The sequence below is a fragment of the Musa acuminata genome, chromosome BXJ2-4 (genome assembly GCF_036884655.1).
Source record: "Musa acuminata AAA Group cultivar baxijiao chromosome BXJ2-4, Cavendish_Baxijiao_AAA, whole genome shotgun sequence".
NCBI classification, from domain to species: domain Eukaryota; kingdom Viridiplantae; phylum Streptophyta; class Magnoliopsida; order Zingiberales; family Musaceae; genus Musa; species Musa acuminata.
The window spans coordinates 8,101,977-8,125,945 of NC_088341.1; the positions used below are offsets into that span (position 1 = coordinate 8,101,977).

The window sequence follows — 23,969 nt, forward strand, 5'->3', positions numbered from 1 at the left end:
ACCTATTTCAGAGAGGATACAATGAAATATGAGCTTTCATACATGCAAAATACTCATGTAAAATGGACATAGATAAAGTACACCTGTTAGGCTTGTATACGAACTTCTAAGCTTGTATTCATGGACATAGTACATAAGGGAATGCACTGGAAATAGATAACAGAATTATCCCCGAACAATATTTTATTGTGCAAGAGATCAGGACACAGGAAGCTAATCTCCAATGATCAATAATGTTACAAAGCACAGCATCAAAGAAAAGTCAGGCACTGATTCCACTTCAAGGGAACTGATAAATACAAAGGGCATAATGATAGGCCAAGGAACAGCTTGTAGAAAGCTAATCATTCATCACTCATAAGGGAAGTTGTTTAACCCCCGAGAGAATGATCTTCGCTTCACCTGCAAAACGGAAGAGCGATGCATTTACGATCAGTCAACAAATAAACGTTAATTTTATAGCAAGGCCTATGCATCATGGAGCTAGGAATGACTATGGATGGCCAAAACAATAGAACACACCCGGCAGATAATGTAGTAAATCTGAATGGTGAGTTCATGTATACTAGTAATTTCTAGCAATAAATTGAGCGTTACAATTTACAAGCTCCTTTTGTACTCACTACAAAAGAATGTAACAAATACACAATAAATACTATTCCTGTGATAAGCATGTCAGAGAAAATTTATAAAAACAGGAACATGTCAAATGGTATATAGATCATATATATCCTCAGATTGGCTTTTCACCATCTGTAAAGATAATTGGATGTTTTAGAAGCATACCTGCAATATTGTGTAAAAAGAATTCAGCTGGAACATTCGTTTCACTCTCAACTGCTGCTTTTGCAACAGCAATGCCCACTGCGACACTTCGCATCATGTCGAAACCAGAGGAAATGGATGCAAGGATTCCAGCAACCAAGCAGTCACCTGCTCCTGTTAAGCTCACCACTGATGCGTGAAGTGCAGGAAAATGAAACGCATAAGACTTGAAACCAAGCTGTCCAGATATTGTGGTGCAATTTTGCTTCAGGGAGCAGCTTTCATCCACAAATTCATGTGACATCCTCCCAAGACCGTCCAATTTGCTGCTCTTCAAATCATGACTTTTAAACCTTGGCCATTCTCTAATACATAAGAAAACACCATCTGGGCCAAGAGTCACAACAAGCAGTTTAATACCTTTGTCGAGCAAAAAACATATTGCTGGTTTCAGCATTTGAAACAGAGATTCAACAGACTGTCGTTGTCCTTTAGTTGATTCGCAGTGAAATTTGAACTGTTTCCTGGATGATAGAGCATTTGCCATTGCAATAAGCTCTTTTTCATTCGGAGAAGCACAAGTTATCTGCTAAGTCAATAGAAAATTTGTGAAGAAAAGTGAACATGCTAAACTGACTTGGTAAGGCAGCCTAAACGAGTATCATCATGAAAGTATATATAAATTGTCATATTCTATAACTCACATAATTCACAACAGTTGCAATTCTTGTAGACTTTTTCACTGAGACAGGCTCAAACCATACTGGGATACCAGCTGCTGCTGCAACTGTAAAAAGCTAAAAGAAATAGATTATGAACTTGGGACAGTAGTACTTGGTTGATCCCATTATTTGAGATAGAGAATATATGATTGGTTGATCCCATTATTTAAGATAGAAAATATAATACTTAATTATAGTGCATATCTTTATGAACATAGGAACAGAGTTCATCATTTCGGGTACCGGATCCGTCTCGGAGATTTCCCGGGTCGATACATACTGATCTATACCAGTATACCAACACATGGTATGCTAGGGCATCATGACGGGGACTCGAGTGATTTGCATCGCAGTCGTCAGTCGTACCAGTCCATACCACTCATAACATACTGATTAGGGCGGTACAACAAACCTTGCTAGGGAATATCTTTACGTGGGTTTGATCCCATTACTTGAAATTGAAATACTTAGTCTAGAATATAATGGTCCAAATTCTTAGATATAGTGAAAGATATAATAAATTTTAGAGACAGAATGGTAGTCTAAGCATAAAAAAAGGAAAAAATACTATTAGGAGTCTTTATCATAAACCTTTTTGTGCAAAGCATTTTACAGATACAAGATAGTAGAAGGCAGCCTAGCATTGAAAGCTTCAAACAACTTCTAAGAACAAGCCATAACAAAGTTGTACAAAGAAAAAAAAAACCTGTCTCTAGGCTAAACATATGATTCTCTTGAATTTGAATTCCAAATATCACATTCAATCAAATAATCAGGGACCAGATATGGTGCCAAAAGGAAGTCAAAATGAAAACCATAAGCAAAGTCAAAAACATTATTCACAACTCCCTGACAAGATTGTACAAGATTCGAAAATGGAAAAGGGCTTCTTGCCTAACAACCTTAAAATCTGTTAAATCTGCACAGTATTGTTATGGTTCTTCATTTTCCGCACATTAGTCCTGAATCCCCAAACCGTAGAACAAATATGTATATTTGAATATATTCAACTACAACAATATAGAATATTTTAAGAATATTACAACAAGAAGCTATAGTTCCTAACAAGCAAGCAACATTAGTCAAAGTAAAAGCCATCTTCTATAATCTTCCAAAACCATTAGTTCTATTAAATCACTTCATCTCACTAGTGCATATAATAATCATCTAGATGTTTTTATTCAAACTTAAACAGATTTCCCTCATTTATTCTCAATCAAAACCACCACTAATTATTACAAAATATAAAATTTCCTATTTTACAAATACATTTTTTCAGCTGATAAAGAAGGACACAAAAGCAAGCCACATTTTTTATTTCCCACAATACAACTCAACAAAGATGGAATGACTTTCCACCATGAAAATGCCTAAAACAAGTAGAACCATAAATTAAAAAAATAATATGATGGATCAATGCCTACATGTAGGCATACAGAGATTGCAGCAGAAACAAGGTAATGGTTAGGAAAGTTTGATGATGCAAGTGCAGAAGATTACTCCAAATAACAACTTTTTATGACATGAAAATTCAAATTGTGCTTTTATGACAAACAAATAGATACTTATATACTACAGAGCACAAGAAGGTTAAAGAGAATACTGAAGCAATACCACATACTTTGACAAGCAAATTCAATCGATTTTGGGTGCAAATTTGCATCAAGAATTAACATTGGTGCAGAGCATATATAGCTCTGAAATTGCTTGATGAATTCTGGAGTCAGAAACTTTTCCTGTAAGAAAGACATTAGGTTTTCAGAAAATTACCTTGCCATAATGCATTATACTTAACAGAGATTACTTAAGAATCTAGATTAACAGCAGTAATCACACAGGGAAAACAATGATCATATTATCTTACAACAGCCTCAACACTTGCAACAGCAGCTGCTAACTCTCCACTGGAATCAAATACAATTGAAACAACAGGAGTTCTGATACTCTTTGACTGCAGGATTCCTATAATGAATAATTGTTAGTAGACAATGAAGTATACGGTAAAGATAAAGACTTGTGCCATTAAAGTCAATCCATATCCCATCCAGAGCATAGGGTAAATCGCAACTGATGTTCAATTGAGATTAACATAAAGATACACTGGTGGATAACATAATATATGTTATATTTGCACACATCAAAATTTATCTCTTCACAAATCATGACAAACCAAGAACCCATAATCTCATCATCATCATTACATGTAAATTTTGGTGCTTCCAACAGAAGTTACCATCTCATAAAGCATTATATTATCAATTATTGTAGACCAAGGAGGCAAGGATAGAACTGAATATACACCACGTACATCAAATTGTGCAATATTAACATATTTGTAAGGTGCCTACCACTGTCAGCTATGTTGCTGTAAGTAGGGCTTTGGTCCCCCATTATGGTGTCTCTATGTGTTCCTTCATTTTACTCATTTGTGGGTTCTTGCATCAGAAACTTCTGCTCGTGTAGACATCCCAAACAGTCATGCAAGACTATGCAAGTTAAACAACCAAGCCCATTCATGTATCATGACTATTATAGAATCTTCAAATTTCAAATAAATGTAACTTCATATTGCATGGTTGTGTGTGTCAGTGGAGGTTAATTATAAGTAAGCATGTAAATTTGACTCCAGATTCCTTCTTTTGCTGGTGGAAAGTGGATAGAAAAATGGTAGTTTCATTTCAGTGTGACCTCAAAATCATCATAGACAGAAAGAAAATGGTAGTTTCATTTGGATCTGCAAATCGATAACACATAATGCTGAAGTAATTACCTTCTGTAGAAAGTCCAGCAGATTTCCAATACCTCAGTAGCATCTCTCCTAAGAAAAAAAAAAAGATGTTGTAAATAAATGGTGACTATTGCCAACACAAATCACACATATAACAGGAAAATATATCACCTGCCATGTCAAATCCAACAGCACTGATCATGAAAGGTCTAGTTCCAAGTTTTGACATACATTCAGCAATATTTCTTGCGACTCCTCCACTTACATACTGAACCTGTTGAGGGGACTTATGTAAACTAAGAATAACCACCAAGAAAAATCATCACGTACACTTTACAAACTGTTATGTACCATGGTCCTTGAAGCTGCAAATTCTGGACCAAAAGCCAAAGAAATTTTTTTAAAGCTAAGTTGCCTAGGTTCCTGCTTAAGGTAGGACCAACATCTTGGCACCTAGCCTGAAGCCTTGAAGCCAACAGTTAGGAAGATGCCTATGCTAGAAGACTTGCAGGCTGCTGGCTATTTAGTTTAGATCTCACAAAATGTTCCTTTCTTCCCCTCTTTTTGCACCTTTTTTCCTTTTGTTGTTCAATTGCGTAGTGGCTGTTGACTTGCTGTTATGTATATTTTTTATCTTACAGAAGGAGGATATAAGGAGCACTATAGAAAGCTATGTATGTCCCAACCCCAACCCTCCCTCCCTTTACTCATAGAAACTGCAATACCACACAACACAAGACTAGAATCACAATTATTCTCAAGCTTTTTATCAAATTGTATATCTTGTATTACTAGGGAGGGAGAGAGGGAGAGAGAGAGAGAGAGAAGGAAAAAGCGATGAAGAACTATAGATAGTATTCATTGACAAATTCAAAATGGTCATGCCTCAAGAACTTACTGTGCTTTTATTTATAAACATTAATACTTTTTATCCTATTCCTAAATAAAGTAGAATTTAATAAGGCTTACTTATTGAGAAACGAAAAGTTAAACCAGAATTCTCATAAAATCCATCTGTTATACGACTCTAATTTCCTTAATACAACTCTAAATACAACAAATAAATGTCATATCATGTATTATACGTATACTGAGACTTATGAACAGCCAATTGCTTCTGAAAACAAGGACAAAAAACTTAGTCCAAGTAGCTATAACTCCCTTTAGTAAAGAGTACTAGTTAAAACTTAGTTACCTTTTGACTTGAACTTTGACTTGGGAATGGTGTCTTTTGAACTGAGAAAGGGATCTTATGATTGCCCAAATCATTAATGTAAATCAAGTTATCATCATAAATACACTTCTTCACTTAAGTGGTCCCTCCTAAATCTTCAAGATGGTCTGACCATGGTGGTTTGAGGTTGGAATAGATAATATACAACCCCAGAATGATCTGACCATGTTAGATAGGATTTGCATCTTAACAAAATCAATAGTCTTCTTCTTTCAGTCCTCTTAGTATATGAAAACATTCAAAATATCTTCATTCTTTCACTTTACAGCTTGCACCAAAATGTTAACTACTCAAGTCCTACAAAATAAATCATGAACATAACTCCATGACCAAGTTGAACACCACTGAACTATTCCTAATTGCATCTCGCTTCAAATCAGCCTTCACTGCAGCAAATGTCAAAGTTTCCTTTGTTTTTAACACATTCAGTTAAATCTTTGTATCAGTTTCACATATCTATAAAAGAACAAAATTATAGTAAAAAAGACAAAGTGATTCTGAAAATGAACAAGATTCGTTAGATTGGAGTGAACAGCAAAGCCACATATGCTACAGTGCAAACCATCTCAAGAAGACTAATAATTGTGAGGTGAGAATGATCAGTAAAATCCGAACATCCTGCAAGTCAAGCATTTCAGCAAAAATCTAGCAAACCTCCAACTTTGTTAACTTCAATCAAAGAGCTTTCTGCGAAAAGAAAATTATTTTCATCCTAAAATTGGACAATAAGTACGAAATACGAAGTACATCGCAACAAAATCACACTTAAAACAATTTGCACAAGCATCTGATCTAAGAACACACGAAACAATACCTCCCCGGGGTTAGTGGTTCCGGGAACCGGATCAGTGAAAGGCTTGGCGTGGATGTCCAAAATCATCCCACCGATTATAACAGGCGAAGAGCCAACGGCGTTTGATTCCGTCAAACTAACCGGATTCTGAACCAACACGAAGAGAAGCATCCGAGTGCAAGCAAAGAGCAAAGCTCAAAAACAGGACATGTTAGGAAAAGGAGATCAATAACAATATTTCGAAGAAGATTACGTACCAGATGAAGGTCCCGGGAGAGGATTCGGGGAGGGAGGAGATGGCGACCGATCGATTCCAACCGCCTGCGCGCAGCACTCTCCATTACCAGGCTGCGTTTGCGAGCCGCGGTGATCCTTCGAGCGACTCGAAGAGACTACTTAGGACCTCGGAAGGAACGGATTCGGATTCGGATTCGGGTTCCACCCGATAGATTCTACACCTCCCAAATCCCTCTAGTTTTAAATATATATTAAAAGAAAAGAAATTTTCTTGCTATATATATATACATATATATATATGTATATATGTATATATGTATATATGTATGTATATATGTATGTATATATGTATATATAACAAAAATAAATGTGTAGTAATTTTGAGAGGGATAGATTTGTTAGAGTTTATGTCGAATTTTCTTTTTCTATCCCTTCAAATGTGCGACAAATAATTTCTTTATGTGATCTTTTACGAGAATCTTCCTTATTTATTTGTTGTATAGATTTATTCATAAAAAAAATGTGAAATTTCCTAATATAATTATTGTTAACATTTAATGCAACTATACGATGTATAGTTGTAGTGATCATAAAAATATGAAATGTCCCAATATAAATATTGTCCTAAAAAAACTCAAAGCATAAAAAAGATGAGTCACGCGTTTCGCACGTGATATGGAGCTCTTAATGGATAACGCAGGATAAGTTTGGGGAGTGGGCTCTCCGTAGCGGAGGAGCACCTGCTAAAGCGATGGCCGCGTCTTCCTCGCTATCCGCGACGCTCGCCCTCCCTCCTCTCTCCATTCGCGCTTCCCTCTCTCCGAAGCCCAGATGCCTCTCCTTCTCGCCGCAATGCTCGAATCCTCTCATCTCCCTCCGCTCCCGCGTCCCCTCTTCGCCGCGCGCCCCCGCTGCCGCCGCGGAGGCTGTCGGGGCTGAGCAAACCCCAGATGCAGCGGGGGCTTCGATCGGCTTCGAGGTACAGTAGATTTCTTCCTTCTGGTGTCGTTGAAGCTCACTTGGTTGTGTTGTGTGTGCTTATTATTCCTTTCTTTTTGAAGGTTGAGGATAAATCTGCCGTGGCTCTCGATGTCGATGCGGATGCCGATAAGGTAGTCGATTCTCGGCCTTTCTTTCCATATAATTAAAGGTGTCATCTTTCTTTCTCCCTCCTCTATTTGGTGCTGCATTTCTGCTGCGGCTTGTAATTTCCGCGCATGGCTGATGACTAAGAAACCAAGATATCCACGATACACTTTTGTAACCTAGATTTTCTGGCGATTTAACAGGATTGAGCCTTACTCGTTCCTATGTATGGGATGATAAGGATGCATTTTAGAAATGCAGCGAATAGCACTTACTTTTTTCAACTGTGGAAGAAAATGCTGCAACATTGCACAGCATTTCCCAGTAATTGGCATCACTCTCACATTCATGCAATACGGCATGAGGTAAACAACTTTGCAATTTTCTATGCCACCAATGTTTTGATGTGGAAATACTGAAATATAAAAGTCAATTTTCCAACATGGGCAAACCCATGCAGGAAAGGAGTTACTTTAACCTATAAAAATTATCTGATAATGGGAAGATCAGTCCTACTAGATTAGAGTTTGAGCCCATTTATCTGGAGAAGAATCCTTCAATCGTCTTACGCTGAAAAGAGTGTTAAGAGCAAAGGTAAAATGAAGTGTCAATTAGCAGAACTATTTTTATTTGGAAGGCTCTTATAATTCAAAGCAGTCCATTGGAGCGCAACCTTCAGTTGGAGTAATGTAAAAAACCATCATGAAAGAAAACTACATTACTAAGTCTCTTGAACTAGGAAGGATAATGTCTTGCATGCCAAGTCCATCGATATTATGGTTTGTGGTGTCATGCGTCAACTGTACTAAGTCCAATTGGCATGCACTGGATCAAGTGAACAGGTAGATTTGATGTGTGCATTATGTGAATTGGTGTGCATGATTGATAATATATGGAGGTATTCACCTTTCCCCATGCCAATATTTCTCTGTCATGGTATAGGGAAAAGTTTCAATATGATATGTCTACCACATATTGGAATCTTACCAAACCGATGATGTCAGTTTTATATGTTTCAACTTGGCACATAAGGAAAACAAGAAGTTACTTTTTGGATCATGAATGAAGATGAATTGTGTGCAAGATTTCTAGTACAAGAATTTAAAAAATAAGGTAGCAGTATTACTTCAAGGTGTACAAATAGCAAAATTTGATACCTGTAACTCAAACAAATCCTACCTTGAAGACTCAACTGTATGTCAGAAGAAGGTAGTAACTAGAAACAATTATCAAAAACATTGTGAGAAGTTTTCATTAAGTTGGTCTTTGGGGGCTTATGATGTTACACAATGGATTCTGATCATCTAAAGAAAGCAAAACCATTCTGAACCTTGCTGGTGCACTAGTATCTGAAACATCAGCACATTTAGGTTTGAGTTTGCTGCGAATGTGGATAGTGAAGGTCAATTTTGTGTGATAATTAGAGAAAACCAAGACTTGCGACCTGTAATGCAGTTTTTCTCAAGGCAGAAGCATGAAGTTCACATCACAGTCAGAGACAGTAATGGGGGAATTTTGGTTCTATATGCTTTTAAGTTTAATGATATTTCAAATTTTTTTATAGTTTTGGTCATTTTGACTTGGTGAGAGATATTTATGACTATCTAGGAAGGATTTTAATGGAAAGAATGAAAAAGGATCAATTGATCTGATGGACAAGATGGCTAGATCCATCCATCATGTGACTGAACAAAGTATGATAGATCATCTAAAACACCAATATGTGTTGCTGCATGTTTTTCAGCTGACAAAAACTATAGGATCTTAGCAGTTCATGGTTCAGAGTATGATGTGCCACCCAAAGATAACTTTGAACTTGATGAGGTCATTATCAACCATAAGGTGCACATCATAGAGGTCACCAACCACAGACTCTTCACATCAAATTTCATGCAGCTAGAATATTGATAGAGTTCATTAAATCTAATATTGATAGAGTTCATTAAATATAATCAAGAGGAGGATGTGGAGACCACACTCACCATTAGACTAGTAAATGTTTGTGCGTCTTTCTACGCTGAATTTTATGGGAATTGGAATGTTTGGGATCAGTGGATAAGTATTTAACTAGTACTTGTCCAAGTTTATAAAGTTATTACATTAGGTATTAGATAATATATCATATTTCAGTGACTAGAAGTCACTTTTCTTTTTGCTACAGAAAATATTGGCAAAACATTCTTAATATGATTTTTCCAACATTTATCATAAGATGTTTTGATGGATTTTTCTTTTATTTACTAGCTGATAGCACTAAGCATTTAGGTTTTCTATCATGTCATGGGATCTTGAATTTTTCTGCTGCTGGCCCATGACACATCTCCTTTGGCTTCTCATGCAATTGCTAAAATGCAATACATGTTGTTGAGGAAAAATATTGTTTTTTTTCCTTGTGTCTTCTCTATGGCTTTCAGACAGTTTTCAAGTTCTTGATATATTCCACCTGGAGTTTGTGGTAAGGTAAACCAGACATAAATTTATTTACCTGTACAGGAACAAGCTCATCTCCTGTTGATGTACCCATCTTTTTTTGTCATGAATTGGAGTAGACTTATTGGACAACAGCATTTAGTTCTGAGTTTCATCTCCATCTAACTGTGTAATAGTTTTAAAAAATAACAAGTTCAATACTTTGTTATGGAGATTGTTTCTAGAAACTTGCATATTGAATATTTTGTGAGCTACTAATGCTTCTCAATTGCTGACTGTTGACTACTACTATTCAGTTAGTTCCTATGCTATATAAATAAGCATTTGGACTTATACATGTATATGTGGAAAATCATATATTCCTCAATTCCCTTTTTGTTTGGTATTTGGTTTATTGTGGATGATAATCACTTGAATGAAAGTTTACGTATCTATGGCAAATATATTAAAGAGTATGGCCTTTTGAAGGTATGAGAAAGCAGCGAAGCCAAGTGAATGTGATAGATGAGTATTCTTTAGATAATATCAGCTTGGCATAATTGCAACATAGCTGAGGTAATTTTAGTGTTTTGTTTCCCCTTGATAGATCAAAATGTCTTGAAATCTTCTGCTGTATGATTCCGTCTGTCCCTATTCTTAGTGATGACTACCTGGCTAGTAGAGATCTGTGGTTACCTTCAACATTTCACTTAGTTGTTTAAACGTGCATTATGCCATCTCAGCCATCATTTGTTTAAGAAGTTGATTGCATTTTGGCTCAAACTGTTGCGCCAAACATGTTTTGAAAATTTGATGGTTGCAATAAGACACTTGGGCCACCTTTTCTTCATCAAATTTAGAAACCATGGTTTGGGGATGTTTATCAGGATCAAATTGACACTCAGGCCATCTTTTCTTTATTAGAATCAAATCGACATTTTATGGAAAACATGTAAAGAACATTATACCTTCACAACCATCATTTGTTTTAAAAAGCTGGTTGCGTTTTGGCTCAAACTGCTGGGCTGAACATGATCTTTTCAAAAGTTGATGGTTACAATGAGACACTCGGGCCACCTTGTCTCATCAAAATTTAGGAACTACAGACCGGGGATGTTTGAAGTTTTAAAGTTTCAGAAAGAGAACTTATTGTTTTCCTAAAATGCTCCTTTTGGCTAACTATTTCTCAGTACAGAATTCTCATCTACTTGTGTCACCAGATGGCGCCGAAGCAGAAAATAAGAATCAAGCTGAGGTCCTACTGGGTGTCGTTGATGGAGGACTCATGCAAGCAGATCCTGGAAGCTGCTAGAACAACCAACGCCAAGACCATGGGTCCAGTTCCCCTTCCCACAAAGAGGAGAGTTTATTGTGTCCTCAAGTCACCCCATGTTCACAAGGATTCCCGTTTCCATTTCGAGATTCGGACTCACCAGCGGCTAATCGATATCTTGTATCCGACCGCCCAAACGATCGACTCGCTAATGCAGCTTGACCTTCCAGCCGGTGTGGATGTGGAGGTCAAGCTATGATCCGATCTGGAGTGACTCTTTCTTTCATCAGTTGTAGTTTCTTTTCTGTGCTATTATATTTCTTGTACTTCTTGATACCCACAACCGAAGATTAACAGGAAAGATTATATCAGTTGATTATTTTTGGATTCAAATTCAGTGGATTAAATGTCTTTCGATAAATTATAGTGTCGTTGTGAGTATATCTTTTCAAAACGCCTAGCAACTATCTAATTCTTCTCCAGCAGCCCAACGGAGGAGATGTCTCCCTCCGAGTCTACAATCAGTGAAACTTTTTGTGCAGGAATAGTGTGGCAAACCACTTTGGATATGTACGTCGTACCTCTCCGACGTGCCCCCCTCAGTCACCGGGAATACTGTGACTTGGCTTAGAGCTGTTGTTGAGGTTGATCGGCTTCTCACTCTCCAGCAGCATATTCTCAAAAGCATCAACAGAAACAATAACTATGATCACAAGGCAAACAATGTAGGTTATGCAAATAATTTTTATTATATAAAAAAGGTTAATTGAAGGGAAAAAAACATCATCATAGATGGTCAGCACATACTATATCAGATCAAAACAGGAGAGAAAAAAAATAGAAATTTGAATAGAATAAACAATTGTTATCGCGCATGCAAACTATATCATGATTGTGTTAGAGTTACATCAGTGGATTTGAACTTTTTGCAGGATTAAAAGCCTCAAAATACTACGACGAACACAGCTTAATTATTAGGAAAATTATAGACTATACAGAAAATAAATACAAGTAAAAAACTTTGCATCTTTGTAACAACTAAAGGTGCCCATGCGTACATATATTAAATTTTTCTTAAAATAATCAAATTTACTTACAGAAATCACATACAAGGGGTCAAAAAGAAAAAATATACATCAAGAATTTATGCAAGTTAGACACGATGCACGGAAGCAAACTTTATTACTAATACCCAACATCAAAGTTAAAAGGTGGACATACTTTTGGACTTTGAAACAACACATAAGCTAGGCAAAAGATAACAATTGCAAGTGAGCTTTAAACCATAATCTCAGAAGATGCAGATCAAATCTTAGTGTGAAATGAATCGCTCAACGTTCGGCGTACTCATGGACCTGAAAATATGTTCATCAGAGGCACGGATACGAATTAACCTATCTTGTATGGCCAGAAAAGATGGAACTGCATAGGCTTCAGAGACTCGCTCTCGATGCAAAGGATCTTCTGCAAAATTAAGTAGACATTCCGCTGCATATTCCCTGACCTCCTCCGGATCACCTCTCAAAAGGTCAATAAGAACAGGAATGGCACCAGCTTCCACAATAGCTTCCCTGTTTGCTGCATCATAACTTAATTGTGCAATAGCACCAGATGCTTTCTCTCTAAGATTGCCATCCATGTTACGCAGGAGATCTACCAAAACTGGAATTGCACCTGATTCTCTGACAACAGAGATGGAATGCCTGTACCCCGCTAGATCCCATACAATATCTAAAGCTGCACCTTTTGCGTCGTCAGCATCACCCTCAAGAACCCTCACCATCTCCTCTGTTATCATGACACCATTCTCCTCTTCCACGGCTAATACACAAAAAGCATCTTCGGCAATTTCTTTCCCAAGGGGTTCAGGTCCTTTGAGCAGTTCCACAAACAATGGGATTGCACCGGCTTGGGCTACTGGCCTAAGGTAGTCAACATGAGAGGAGATTATACCAAGAGCATTTCCCGCAACTAGCCTATAAGAGGAATCAGCCTCCTTTAGAAAACCAATGAGCGCCGGAATGACCCCCAAATCAACAAGTTTCTGCCGGACTCTCCTCGAAATCGCGAGCACCCCAATGGTTTGGGCAGCTCGTGCTCTCGATATCATTTTACCATTTGATAAAGCTTCGACAAGAAACCTGAGGACATCAAAGCCCGTTAATACTCGTCTCACTTCTCTCAACAAAGCCAAGGCAGTGAGAATCTCCAATAAGTACCGCCTTGTATCATCAGTGCATCTAGACAACAAATCTAGTGTGATATCCAGACCACCATTTGCTGCTAGAATCAACCTACTGGGACCATCAAAAGATACCAAAGTCCGAAGGCACTTAAGCAATGTTCTCCTCAGCCCTTCTTTAGACGTTGGAAGTAGCCTAAGAAGTAAAGAGATTGCTTCCAATTGGCAAATCATGGGGCATAAGCGACCATCATGCTTGTGGGCGATGCAGCTTAAAGCATACACAGCTGCTTCTTGCATCCGTGATGTGGAAGATAGGAGGTCTACAAGAACGGGAATGGTGCTTGCCAAGATGGCCTCCGGTGCGTCCTTCGACAAACGGGCAAGCTGAATAGTGGCTTTGATCTGCAAATCTTCACTCTCACAGGCAATCACATTCATGTAAACATGAACAGCTTGGTCCCAGTCGATGCCTGCATCGTTTCCGATCATCTGCGCCCAACCCATCCCACCGAACACCAATCAATCACAAAGCTGGAAGATTTTTCCGCTGAAATGAAGATTTCAGACAATTAGCAATGCAAATTTACCGGTATACGAACAAACGAACGAGTTTTTCCTCAGAAGCCGCGAGAGAATTCTAGGGTTTGGACGAGGAAGATGATTCAATCACCGACGCTACATCGAAAAAGATCAAATTTCCGATTTGAATACCTAAGATCGCGATTATCAGGGACGAATTATCAGCACACCGTCATAAAGATCCAAATTTCTTTCAACCAAAGCCGATCTTTCACTCACCTCTGGATTCTAGGGTTAATGCTCCTTTCTTCGGAGGGAGAGCCGACTCCGAACCGGCCTCCAAAAACTTAGCGACGACGGGGCGAGAGCGATTCGTCCTCGATACAAATGGTAGAGCCGAACTCGACGAGCATATCTCGCGCTCCTCTGCCCTCGACACGCGAAACGTAAGGAAGCGATTGAGATATCGAAGAGAGAAGCAGCGCGGGTCTGGCGATCCTCATTGGGCTTACGATCTGCCAAGAACGGTTCGGACCGGACCGGACCGGATCAGACCGTGGCGGCCCATAGACAGCGGATTAGAATGCCACCACGGGTCAATTAAGTCAATTAACATTCAAATTATGAGCATGTGCATAATCTACATTGGAGGTGGGTTAGCATTCACCCAATCCAAAACACGGTCAACTCAAGTTGGTCAACTCTTTTAATCATCATAAATTGGTGATGTCCTCCGTATCGTAAGAGTCACAAAATTATCGTACTCTTTTGTACTTATCTATTAACATTATCTTACTTAAGTTTCTCATCATCATGTCTAATACCAAATTATATTTATATATATATAATCTTATGATTATACATAAAATCTTGTGATTGAATTTGTTATACTATATAATCATTTTTATAATTAGTAAGATGACAATGGTCGATGAACAAATACCAAATAAAAAACTAGAGGGAGAGAGGAAACGATGGAACGTACATTTGACCAATATTTTTCTTCGAGCAAATCCATAATGTCTAATAAATACTTTATGGATTTAAATATCATCTAATTATCATATTGATTTCTACTAAAAATAATAAAAATAGATATTACGATCGAAATTATATATATATATATATATATATATATATATATATATATATTACATGAATGCTTTGCATAACTTATAAGGCGGTCCACGAAAAAGCATAGACCAAATTGATATTAATTATCAGGGTCTATCGTATCAAGTCGTATCGCCCGTACCAGACGGTACGTACCGATCCGACAGGTTGTCGGTATGCGGACCGACTGTTACCGGTCCGAGTGCACTGTAGCACTGTAGTAGTGCTACAGTACTCGGAACACTTGTATCGCTCGGTATACCGTACTATACCAGTACCGAGCCCAAGTCGAAATACCGATACGGTACGGTATTGCGAACCTTGTTAATTATAATTAGAAATAAACATCAACATATATCATTTTCGAACCGAATATTGATATTAATTATAATTTCAATATCGATCACTTCGATGATCACTGAGAATTCATATAATATTAGGAAAAAAATGGAAAACATAATAGATATTGTTTAGATTTTTCTGCATATCTATAAAGCGACAGCCGTCGACGACCGGTCCAACATGTGCGTGTCCATTGGGTCACCGTTTCTTGCAACGAGGTTGGTTTTCCGGGAGTTCCACGGATAATTCTACCGTCTCTCTTATCCTTCTTCCTTCCTTCCTTCCTTCCGAACCTTTGCTGGAAGTAATCGACCGCGAATATCGAATCATCCATGGCTGGATTTGTGGGAATGGGTCGGTGGAGCTGTGAGTTGTTTATGGCGTTTGTTTTGGAAATTATTGGTTTCTTATTGTGCTGCAAAATAATATTTCCAATTTTGATGGGGGGTTTTTGTTACTTTAGATTATTTCTTTCACCTAAACTAGGGTTTGGGCAGGTAGCAAACTCTTTGGTGTCTCAGTTGCTTCCATTTGTCTTCCTTTGTGCTTTGTTTGGGTTTTTTAGGGCTGGGTTTTGATCTCAAATTGGGATATCCTGATTGATAATCTGGAATCAGCACTTACAAATTTATGAAAATATGTATGTTATTTTGCTATGATTTGTAGTGGTAGGATGCATCAAATATGTCTTGATATTCCTGGTTACTACAAAACTATGTCTAATCGTGCAAGATAAAACACAGCTAAAGTCCTTTTCTTTGAGATTTAGGCAATTATAGATATCAGCAAACAAGTTTACGATATTTGTCCATTGTTATGCTTCCAGAGACGATTTGTGATTGCAGCAATCTAGTACGAGTTATGTGTTAGATTTTTTTTGTTCTTTGTAGAATTATTGTTACATGAAAGGAAGAAACATGATTTTGGAAGGTAAACTGCTTCACCTGTAAGCTAGTTATGTAATTTGGGAGTATAATGCCTCTAAAATTTGTCGTATGCTTGTCTATTGCTGATTCTTCTGTGAAATTTTTCTTGATTAATGTTCTCATGTACCACTTCTCTATTTCTTTTTTCCTTGGACATGTCTTATATGTGTGCTACTAATTTGTTTGTGAGCAGTCTATGTTATTAGTTGGAGTTCTGTTGATTTTTTTATCCTATTTTTTCTCTTGGCCATATACGATGTTGACAATTATAATTCTCCGTCCGCTTAATTCAGATAAATTATTTGAATGATCCTTCGGTCGGTGTGATTTATTTGCTGGACTCTCGATGGAGCCGATAGTGGGTTATACTTCAACGCATGCATCCCAAAGTACATAATCTTTGACAGACACCGGCAGTCATTATATCATTAAAATCCATGAATGCTAACGAAGGTGATTCCCATTTTATGCCTCAAAACCATCAATCTTCAGATTATGTTTCTTCTGATGATGGATTCCAGCAAAGGCATGTTCAACCTCAGACAAGTCATGTGCCATTCTGCACTCTAGAGTCCTCGTTGGCAACTGCTAATTATACCACACACAACCCTCCGTCTTCTCTCAGTTTCTCACCTATCAGTGGATCCTCTATGTCCCAGCAGGATTCCGTATCCGATAATGCCAATGGATCTCCAGTTAGTGCGACTATTGAAGACCCAAGTGATCTGAAGAACAGGTTAAGGGAGATAGAAGCTGCAATGCTGGGGCCTGATTTGGATACGATTGGGAACTCTGATAACGGCTATCCGGCCGATCTGTCACTCGAGCCAGAGAAGTGGAGAGGAGTGATGGAAACTCCCAGAGGAGACTTGAAACAATTTCTCATAGCCTGTGCTAGAGCTGTTGCAGAGAATGATCTGATTGCTGTTGAATGGCTGATTTCGGAGTTGAGGCAGATGGTTTCAGTTTCAGGGGAACCAATTCAACGGCTAGGGGCATACTTGCTTGAAGGCCTAATAGCTAGGCTGGCTTCCTCTGGTAGTTCCATCTACAAAGCTTTGAAGTGTAAAGAACCTGTGAGTTCTGACCTCCTCAGCTACATGCATATCCTTTATGAGGTCTGCCCATACTTCAAGTTTGGCTACTTGTCTGCAAACGGGGCAATTGTTGAGGCTGTCAAGGGTGAAAACATGGTTCACATCATCGATTTCCAGATCACGCAGGGAAGCCAATGGGTGACCCTCATTCAAGCCCTTGCAGCAATGCCTGGTGGTCCGCCGCGCATAAGAATAACCGGTATCGATGATAATGTTTCTGCTTATGCACGGGGTGGTGGTCTACACATTGTCGGACAGAGATTATCTCGACTCGCTGAATCTTGCAACGTGCCTTTTGAATTCCACAGTGTGGCGATGTCAAGCTGTGATGTGGAGCTCGAGCATCTTGACATTCAGCCAGGGGAGGCATTGGCAATAAACTTCAATTTGCATCTGCATCACATGCCAGACGAAAGTGTGAGCACGAGGAACCACCGAGACAGGCTGTTGCGGATGATCAAGAGTGTTTCTCCAAAGGTAGTGACACTCGTGGAACATGAAGCCAACACAAACACAGCTCCATTTTTTCCGAGATTTCTGGAGACTCTAGACTACTATACTGCCATTTTTGATTCGATCGATGTGTGTCTTCCAAGGGAGAACAAAGAGAGAATCAGCGTAGAGCAGCACTGCCTTGCAAGGGACGTTGTTAATATTATTGCTTGCGAGGGTGCTGAAAGAGTGGAGAGGTATGAGCTTTTCGGCAAATGGAATTCTCGGTTTACGATGGCTGGATTCAGACCATACCATCTTAGTCCATTGGTAAATGCAACCATCAAGACACTGTTACAGAACTACTCGGAACACTATCGACTTGAAGAGCGAGATGGCATACTTTATCTCGGATGGAAGAATCGACCGCTCGTTGTCTCGTGCGCCTGGAGATGAACTGAGGGATCTGACAAGCTAAACGATAAATCTTTGATCCGTTGCTATTGGTGTAACTCCGAGGAGTTTTGTGTTATGACCTGGTCATTAGTTGTAACATTAAAATTGAAGTTAGAAAGAAAGAGATTAGAATCTCCACAACTTTGTGTGATTTGAAATTTTTCTTATGTCCATCTTCCTTTTATATGTACATATACGATATGACATGCCGGACAATTAAGATCTATTTCAATACATGTATTTGAATATTTGTGCCGTATGTTCTTGTTTATTTTGGTTTTTTTCCGTAAACAAAGATGTTTTGACAATATAATAAAATTTTGATAATAGATCTATAACATAAATCTACTATCAAATTTGATACTAGCAATTTTATAACGTATGTACGTATATTGAAGTAAGCAAGTGGGTGTCGACAGTATAATTTTTGCTAAACACACCAACCGATCATGTTTAATTAAAGGTTGACATGCTTTTGAGATCCGAAATCTAGTCCATTAAAAATGGTTGGATCCTGAGCTCCCAAATACAAACCTAACCCATTAATTTGAAGGATCCGCTTGTCCACGGCGCATTGCATTGGGATTGTGTGGGGGAATTGACGCCGATGGGCGCAATAACACCCGTTGTTATCACACTCATTAGCCAGAGGATGACACAACCACTTCCAACGCCACATATGATAATTGATGCCACTCTACCTTTGATCACATCACTCGACAAGCATTTTTAACAACCTTCTTCACACATCCTTTCCTTTTTAATGATTCTTTATTTATGCCTCTACATAAAATTATTCATGTAAATGACATAATGCTAATCTGTGTTAGCTAATGATTATTTGAATAAAAAAATCATATCAACTATATATATATATACATATATGTGTATGTATAAAAATTCTTAACAGTTGGAGAAAATGTATGTGATATTAAAATTCATAAAGAGAATTACACTGTTTTCAAAATTATACGAATAAATATGTAAAATCCACACTAAAAAAATTTGCGCATCTCGTCTCATCAATGCTATTAGTTAACTATTAGCCAGCTAATGATATTTTTTTAATCATTTCCATTATATGAACATTAGGAGTATTTTAGATATCTATTTATATTCCTAACATGAACTAGCTAATGTTGATTTGATTATAACTAGGAATAGTTTATATATATATATATATATATATATATATAACAACTCAAAAGATAAAGTATCGTTAATTTCTTTATGCTCATTGAAGTATCATTTGTACAAATAAGAATCCTCTTCCTTTAGATAGATATAGGATCTATAGGATAATTACTTAGAAATATATTTTGTGCAATAGCCCTTCCTATCTCATAGAAAAGGATCCTATGATCCTGAACCGGGATCGCAAATCTCAAGTTTGTATATGAAGAGCTAATCTAATTATATTAGTTTCTATAATTGATTTCTTCTGTGTAATACTAATTGATACGATCTTTTGTGTATTTAATATATATATATATATATATATATATATATATATATATATATATATATATATATATGTGTGTGTGTAAAAATTCTTAGTATTTGAACTATTTTTGAAACTTATAAGAAGCATATCAATTAATGCTATCATCATTGTATCCACAAACATCCCTAACAGCAAGTATGTCTGGTCAATGTGAACATGAGAGTTGTTAAGTAGAATGATTAAGTTTCAGATTGTGTATAATGTGTGATGATGATGACTCCTGAAATTGATGTTTGGGGCTTTCATATTCCATCTCAAATCCTTTCTAATTCACTTATCATCTTGAAAAAAAAACATAAAGATTGTAAGCCATTTCAAACGAAATCCATGAATTCGACAATCTTATCTTGGCAGAATCTTAAATATCCCCACTCAACTGTGATGATGTAACATCATGACACCCTCTTTGGCTGCCAGCAAAATGAAAAGGAAGCTTCAACACCTAAAGAGAGAAGAAAAAGTAAAAGCTATAGCTAAAGCTTTTCTTTGTGTTGTCGAGTAGGAATTTGTGATTCAGAAAGCTGCAAGGAGGTGACAGAATGCTATTAGAAAAGTGAGTTCATTGTTGTGCTACAGATAGCCAACCATCATCGAAAGAGAAAAGATATGATTAGCATTAAAATACTTTATAAGATTATATAATTCAAGTAATAAATAAATAAATCAACCAGTGTCTTCTTCCATGTTGAGCTCCACATCCGTGAGGAAGCCTATCTTGTCTTATTGGTCGGCGGGGGGACAAAGGCGAAGACGCCGGTAGTCCGTATTGTATCTCTCAGGATGTTGACCAAACCCAAGCATCGCGGCAGCATCCTTGCAGTCAAAAGCTACTTGTGCTGAGTCAAACCCCCGTGAGATTGACGTGGGTTGGATCAACCACTCCGAGGATTCTTGTTGTCCTCCTATTTTTATTTTCTTGTAAATTATTTTTACAGATATTCTATTTTAATTAATGATGATATTATATTATTTATCTCATGGTCATATCTACAATTATATATATATACATATCATTGGTTGAATTAATGGGTCAATTTGTTACGTGCAAAGCATATTCATTTTAATAATGCAGTGAAAGAGAATATTTTTATCTTTATGTGCTTTTTTTAATTCCTTATCAATATCAGTTCATACTTACTTTCATGATATTTGTTGACATATTCATACCAACTTTTCTAAAGACGAAGAAAAGATTAAACAAAAACAATAAATCAACAATAAATAAAAGACGAAGGAGGTTCTTTTTCAAAAGACAAAAGAAGAAAACGAGAGGAAAGATTAAGATAAAAACAATAGACCAACGATAAATAAGAGACAAAGGAGATTCTTTTTCGAGAGACAAAGAAGAAAATGAGAGGAAAGACGAAAACAAAAATATTAGACGAACGATAAATAAGAGACAAAGACGATTGTGATGAAATTTATTGTAATCCTAATTTTTAAAAATTTAAAAACGTTTTATAAGAATAAAATAAAAATATTATATGAAAAATAAAAAAATATTTTTTTATAGAAATTAATAATAAATAATAATAATAATAATAATAATTTATGAACATCATACTTTGGCCCCATCTTGCAATCAATAAAAGCGCAACTGGTGACCAGACACTGCCCCCAGCACAGACAAAGAGAAGTGCAAGAAAACTGGAAAGAGTACAGAACTCATACACAGGGAGTGCAGTGATGATGATGATGATGGAAAGAAGAAGAAGAAGCTTTCTTAAAGGTTGTGCAGTAGGCGGAGCAACACAACATCTTTCCCACTAAACTTTTGCTTCCACCATACAAATCATTTGTCGAACAATGGAATGGTACAAACGAGCTGTTGGCCATTGAGGAAAACAGTTCACGCTGCATTCCAATCACACACACAAACCACTGTTTTAAGAGGCAGAATTTGCATGGCATACATGATATACTATGTTACGATCCCTACTGACATTATTCACACACGAACAGAGTCCACAAAATTGTTGAAGGCGTACATGGTGATTATTTTTACCCATCGGTAATTATACTGCGGTGGCCGGAGTTGCCCCGTCGTCCTGCCTCTGTTCCCTCAAGAACCTAAGAAGCGTCTCCGCCTGCGTGAAACGAACCTCCACGTGAGTACGCAGAATCCAACGGGAAAGCAATGCAAGAAGGGAGCATCTCCTCCGTTCCGACAGGAAGATTACCTTGTGCTTGGCCCGCGAGGAGCCGGTCTGAGAGAGCGCGACGAGGGGCGGGATGACGCCCTCCCCGACGACGAGCCCCCGGTTGCGCTCGCTGTCGGCGCAGAGCTGGAGCAGCGCGTGAACCGCGAACTCTCTCCCCCTCGTTGGCCCCGCCTCTACCGCATCCACCAGCACCGGGATCCCTCCCGCCTCCACCACCGCGGCTCTCCCCTCCGGCACCGCCGCCAGGCTGCCCAGCACCACCAGCGCCTTCTCCGCCGTGCCCCCGCCGCGCTCGGCCACTAGCTCCACCAGCGGCGGCACCGCCCCCGCGCTCACCGCCCGCTCCTTGTTCCGCCGCGCCGAGCACAGCTTGTACAGCGTCGTGAGCGCGTCCTTCTTCCCCCGGCTCGTCCCGCCCACGAGTAGCGCCACCAGCGGCGGGATCGCCCCGCACGCCCCGATCGTTGACCGGTTCTCCTCGACCATCGACAGGCTGAGCAGCGCGCACGCCGCGTTCTGCTTCGCCACCGCTGTCCCCGTCCGCAGCGCGTACACCAGCGGCTTGATCGCCCCCGCCGCCATGATGGGTCCCTTGTTCGCCTCCTCCAGCGAGAGGTTCAGCAGCGCCGTCACCGCGTTCTCCTGCGCCGCCGGGTCTGTGCTCTTCAGCAGCGGCACCAGCGACGGGATCGCCCCCGATGCCCCGATCAGCTCCCGGAACTCCGACCGGTGCTTCGCCAAGAGCCGTATCCCCGCCGCCGCGGCGCGCTTCTTCTCCGGTGACGATGACCCCAGGCCCTCCATGCATGCCCTGACCGCCGGCTCCACGCTCTCGACCGAAGTACGCTCCACGATCTCCGACGAACCAATCCCCAGCCCAAGCGCCTCGAGGTCGTCCGGCCCGGCCGCCGCGGGGATCGTCGGAGCAACCGTCCTGGGGACGGACGCCAGCCGCTCGAGCTCGCCGGAGATGTCGGAGTTGACGCTAGAGCAGTCGGAGAAGTCCCGCGAGAGCTCCAGGAGCTCAGCCGCCGACTCCACGGAGGCGGCGGCGCACTTGGCGTCGGAGGACCGGGGTGGCCCGACGGCAAGCTCCTGGAGCTGGAAGTCGACGACGGAATCCGTCAGATTCTCCGACACGGCAGCGGAGCCAGCCGCCGGGGGAGCATCGGGAGGCGAGTCGCTCCGGAAAACGTTGGAACGCACCGTGCGCATGGATCGGCCTAGGGAACGCTGAATCCTCGCGGAGGAGGTGCAGTCGCCCTCGGAGGAGTCGCCGAGCAAGACCATGGCGTTCGACGACTCGAAGCAAGGGGAATGATCAGATGCTTAAGGGACAGGCGTTCGAAGACAAATCCATGAATCTTTAACTGTTTGTGAGAGCCCGAAACGAGGAGAAATATGCCGACTCCATGGAAAAGGAGCTCGAAATGGGCCGCGAAAGGGCAAGCAGGTAGTGGTGGTGGCGGAGGCTGCGACGGCGGACGGATACGGCTTAATTCGTTACGGTTTCGGGAGCTTAGAGTCCGCGCGCTATTTAATGACCATTTTTGGACTTTTCTTGCCCTTTTTTTATTTAAAATTAACCCAAATTTACACACACAAATATATATATATATATATATATATATATATATATATATATATATATATATATATATATATATATATATATATATATATATATATATATATATATATCAGAATGATACGAGTCGGACCGATTCTGATTCGGACATTGGAATGGAGGCATCAGCCCACAGAGCCGTTACTTTCTCGCACAGGTCATGGTACGTTTTTATATCCGCTTGTCGTAGCACACGTCAGTATGTCTTCGGCCACCGACATGTACTCTGTCCCACATCTTTTACTTCCCTCCTGTCTTTACACGTCACATCCCAATTAAATCCCACATGCAGTATGAATTTGCTAGAAGAATTCATTTGATTCAGAGAGTTAAAAGTCGATGGATATTATGAACTAATT

General features: G+C 39.3%; 5 protein-coding genes across 7 annotated transcripts; 2 read left to right on the top strand and 3 right to left on the bottom strand.

The window, feature by feature from the left end:
• Positions 1-165: 165 nt before the first annotated feature.
• On the bottom strand, positions 166-6,643 carry LOC103981154 (pseudouridine kinase). Its single transcript, XM_009397772.3, has 9 exons — positions 6,500-6,643; positions 6,264-6,389; positions 4,387-4,489; positions 4,258-4,305; positions 3,352-3,449; positions 3,109-3,223; positions 1,470-1,552; positions 787-1,351; positions 166-402 (listed from the first exon to the last, which is right to left on the bottom strand). Exons 1-9 carry the CDS (start codon positions 6,581-6,583, stop codon positions 356-358), a joined length of 1,269 nt encoding a protein of 422 aa, XP_009396047.2. The 5' UTR covers positions 6,584-6,643; the 3' UTR covers positions 166-355.
• Positions 6,644-7,194: 551 nt separating this feature from the next.
• On the top strand, positions 7,195-11,640 carry LOC103981155 (small ribosomal subunit protein uS10c). Its single transcript, XM_009397774.3, has 3 exons — positions 7,195-7,458; positions 7,541-7,591; positions 11,195-11,640. Exons 1-3 carry the CDS (start codon positions 7,231-7,233, stop codon positions 11,504-11,506), a joined length of 591 nt encoding a protein of 196 aa, XP_009396049.2. The 5' UTR covers positions 7,195-7,230; the 3' UTR covers positions 11,507-11,640.
• Positions 11,641-12,410: 770 nt separating this feature from the next.
• Positions 12,411-14,403, bottom strand: LOC103981156 (uncharacterized). 2 transcript variants are annotated; one of them, XM_018824250.2, is made up of 3 exons: positions 14,231-14,403; positions 14,020-14,143; positions 12,411-13,921 (listed from the first exon to the last, which is right to left on the bottom strand). In XM_018824250.2, the coding sequence occupies exon 3, from the start codon at positions 13,919-13,921 to the stop codon at positions 12,560-12,562; it is 1,362 nt and encodes a 453-aa protein (XP_018679795.1). In that variant the 5' UTR covers positions 14,020-14,143; positions 14,231-14,403; the 3' UTR covers positions 12,411-12,559. The 2 variants fall into 2 exon arrangements, with proteins under 2 accessions (XP_018679795.1, XP_009396050.1); XM_009397775.3 differs by lacking the exon at positions 14,020-14,143 and having other exon boundaries at positions 12,411-13,979.
• Positions 14,404-15,583: 1,180 nt separating this feature from the next.
• LOC103981157 (chitin-inducible gibberellin-responsive protein 2) lies at positions 15,584-18,576 on the top strand. Of its 2 annotated transcripts, none has more exons than XM_009397777.2 (2): positions 15,584-15,772; positions 16,626-18,576. In XM_009397777.2, exon 2 carries the CDS (start codon positions 16,770-16,772, stop codon positions 18,315-18,317), a length of 1,548 nt encoding a protein of 515 aa, XP_009396052.2. In that variant the 5' UTR covers positions 15,584-15,772; positions 16,626-16,769; the 3' UTR covers positions 18,318-18,576. The 2 variants fall into 2 exon arrangements, with proteins under 2 accessions (XP_009396052.2, XP_064959616.1); XM_065103544.1 differs by having other exon boundaries at positions 15,601-15,760.
• A 3,057-nt stretch (positions 18,577-21,633) lies between these two features.
• LOC135609842 (U-box domain-containing protein 4-like) lies at positions 21,634-23,544 on the bottom strand. The gene is made up of 2 exons (XM_065103545.1): positions 22,002-23,544; positions 21,634-21,908 (listed from the first exon to the last, which is right to left on the bottom strand). The coding sequence occupies exons 1-2, from the start codon at positions 23,271-23,273 to the stop codon at positions 21,837-21,839; spliced, it is 1,344 nt and encodes a 447-aa protein (XP_064959617.1). The 5' UTR covers positions 23,274-23,544; the 3' UTR covers positions 21,634-21,836.
• Positions 23,545-23,969: the final 425 nt, after the last annotated feature.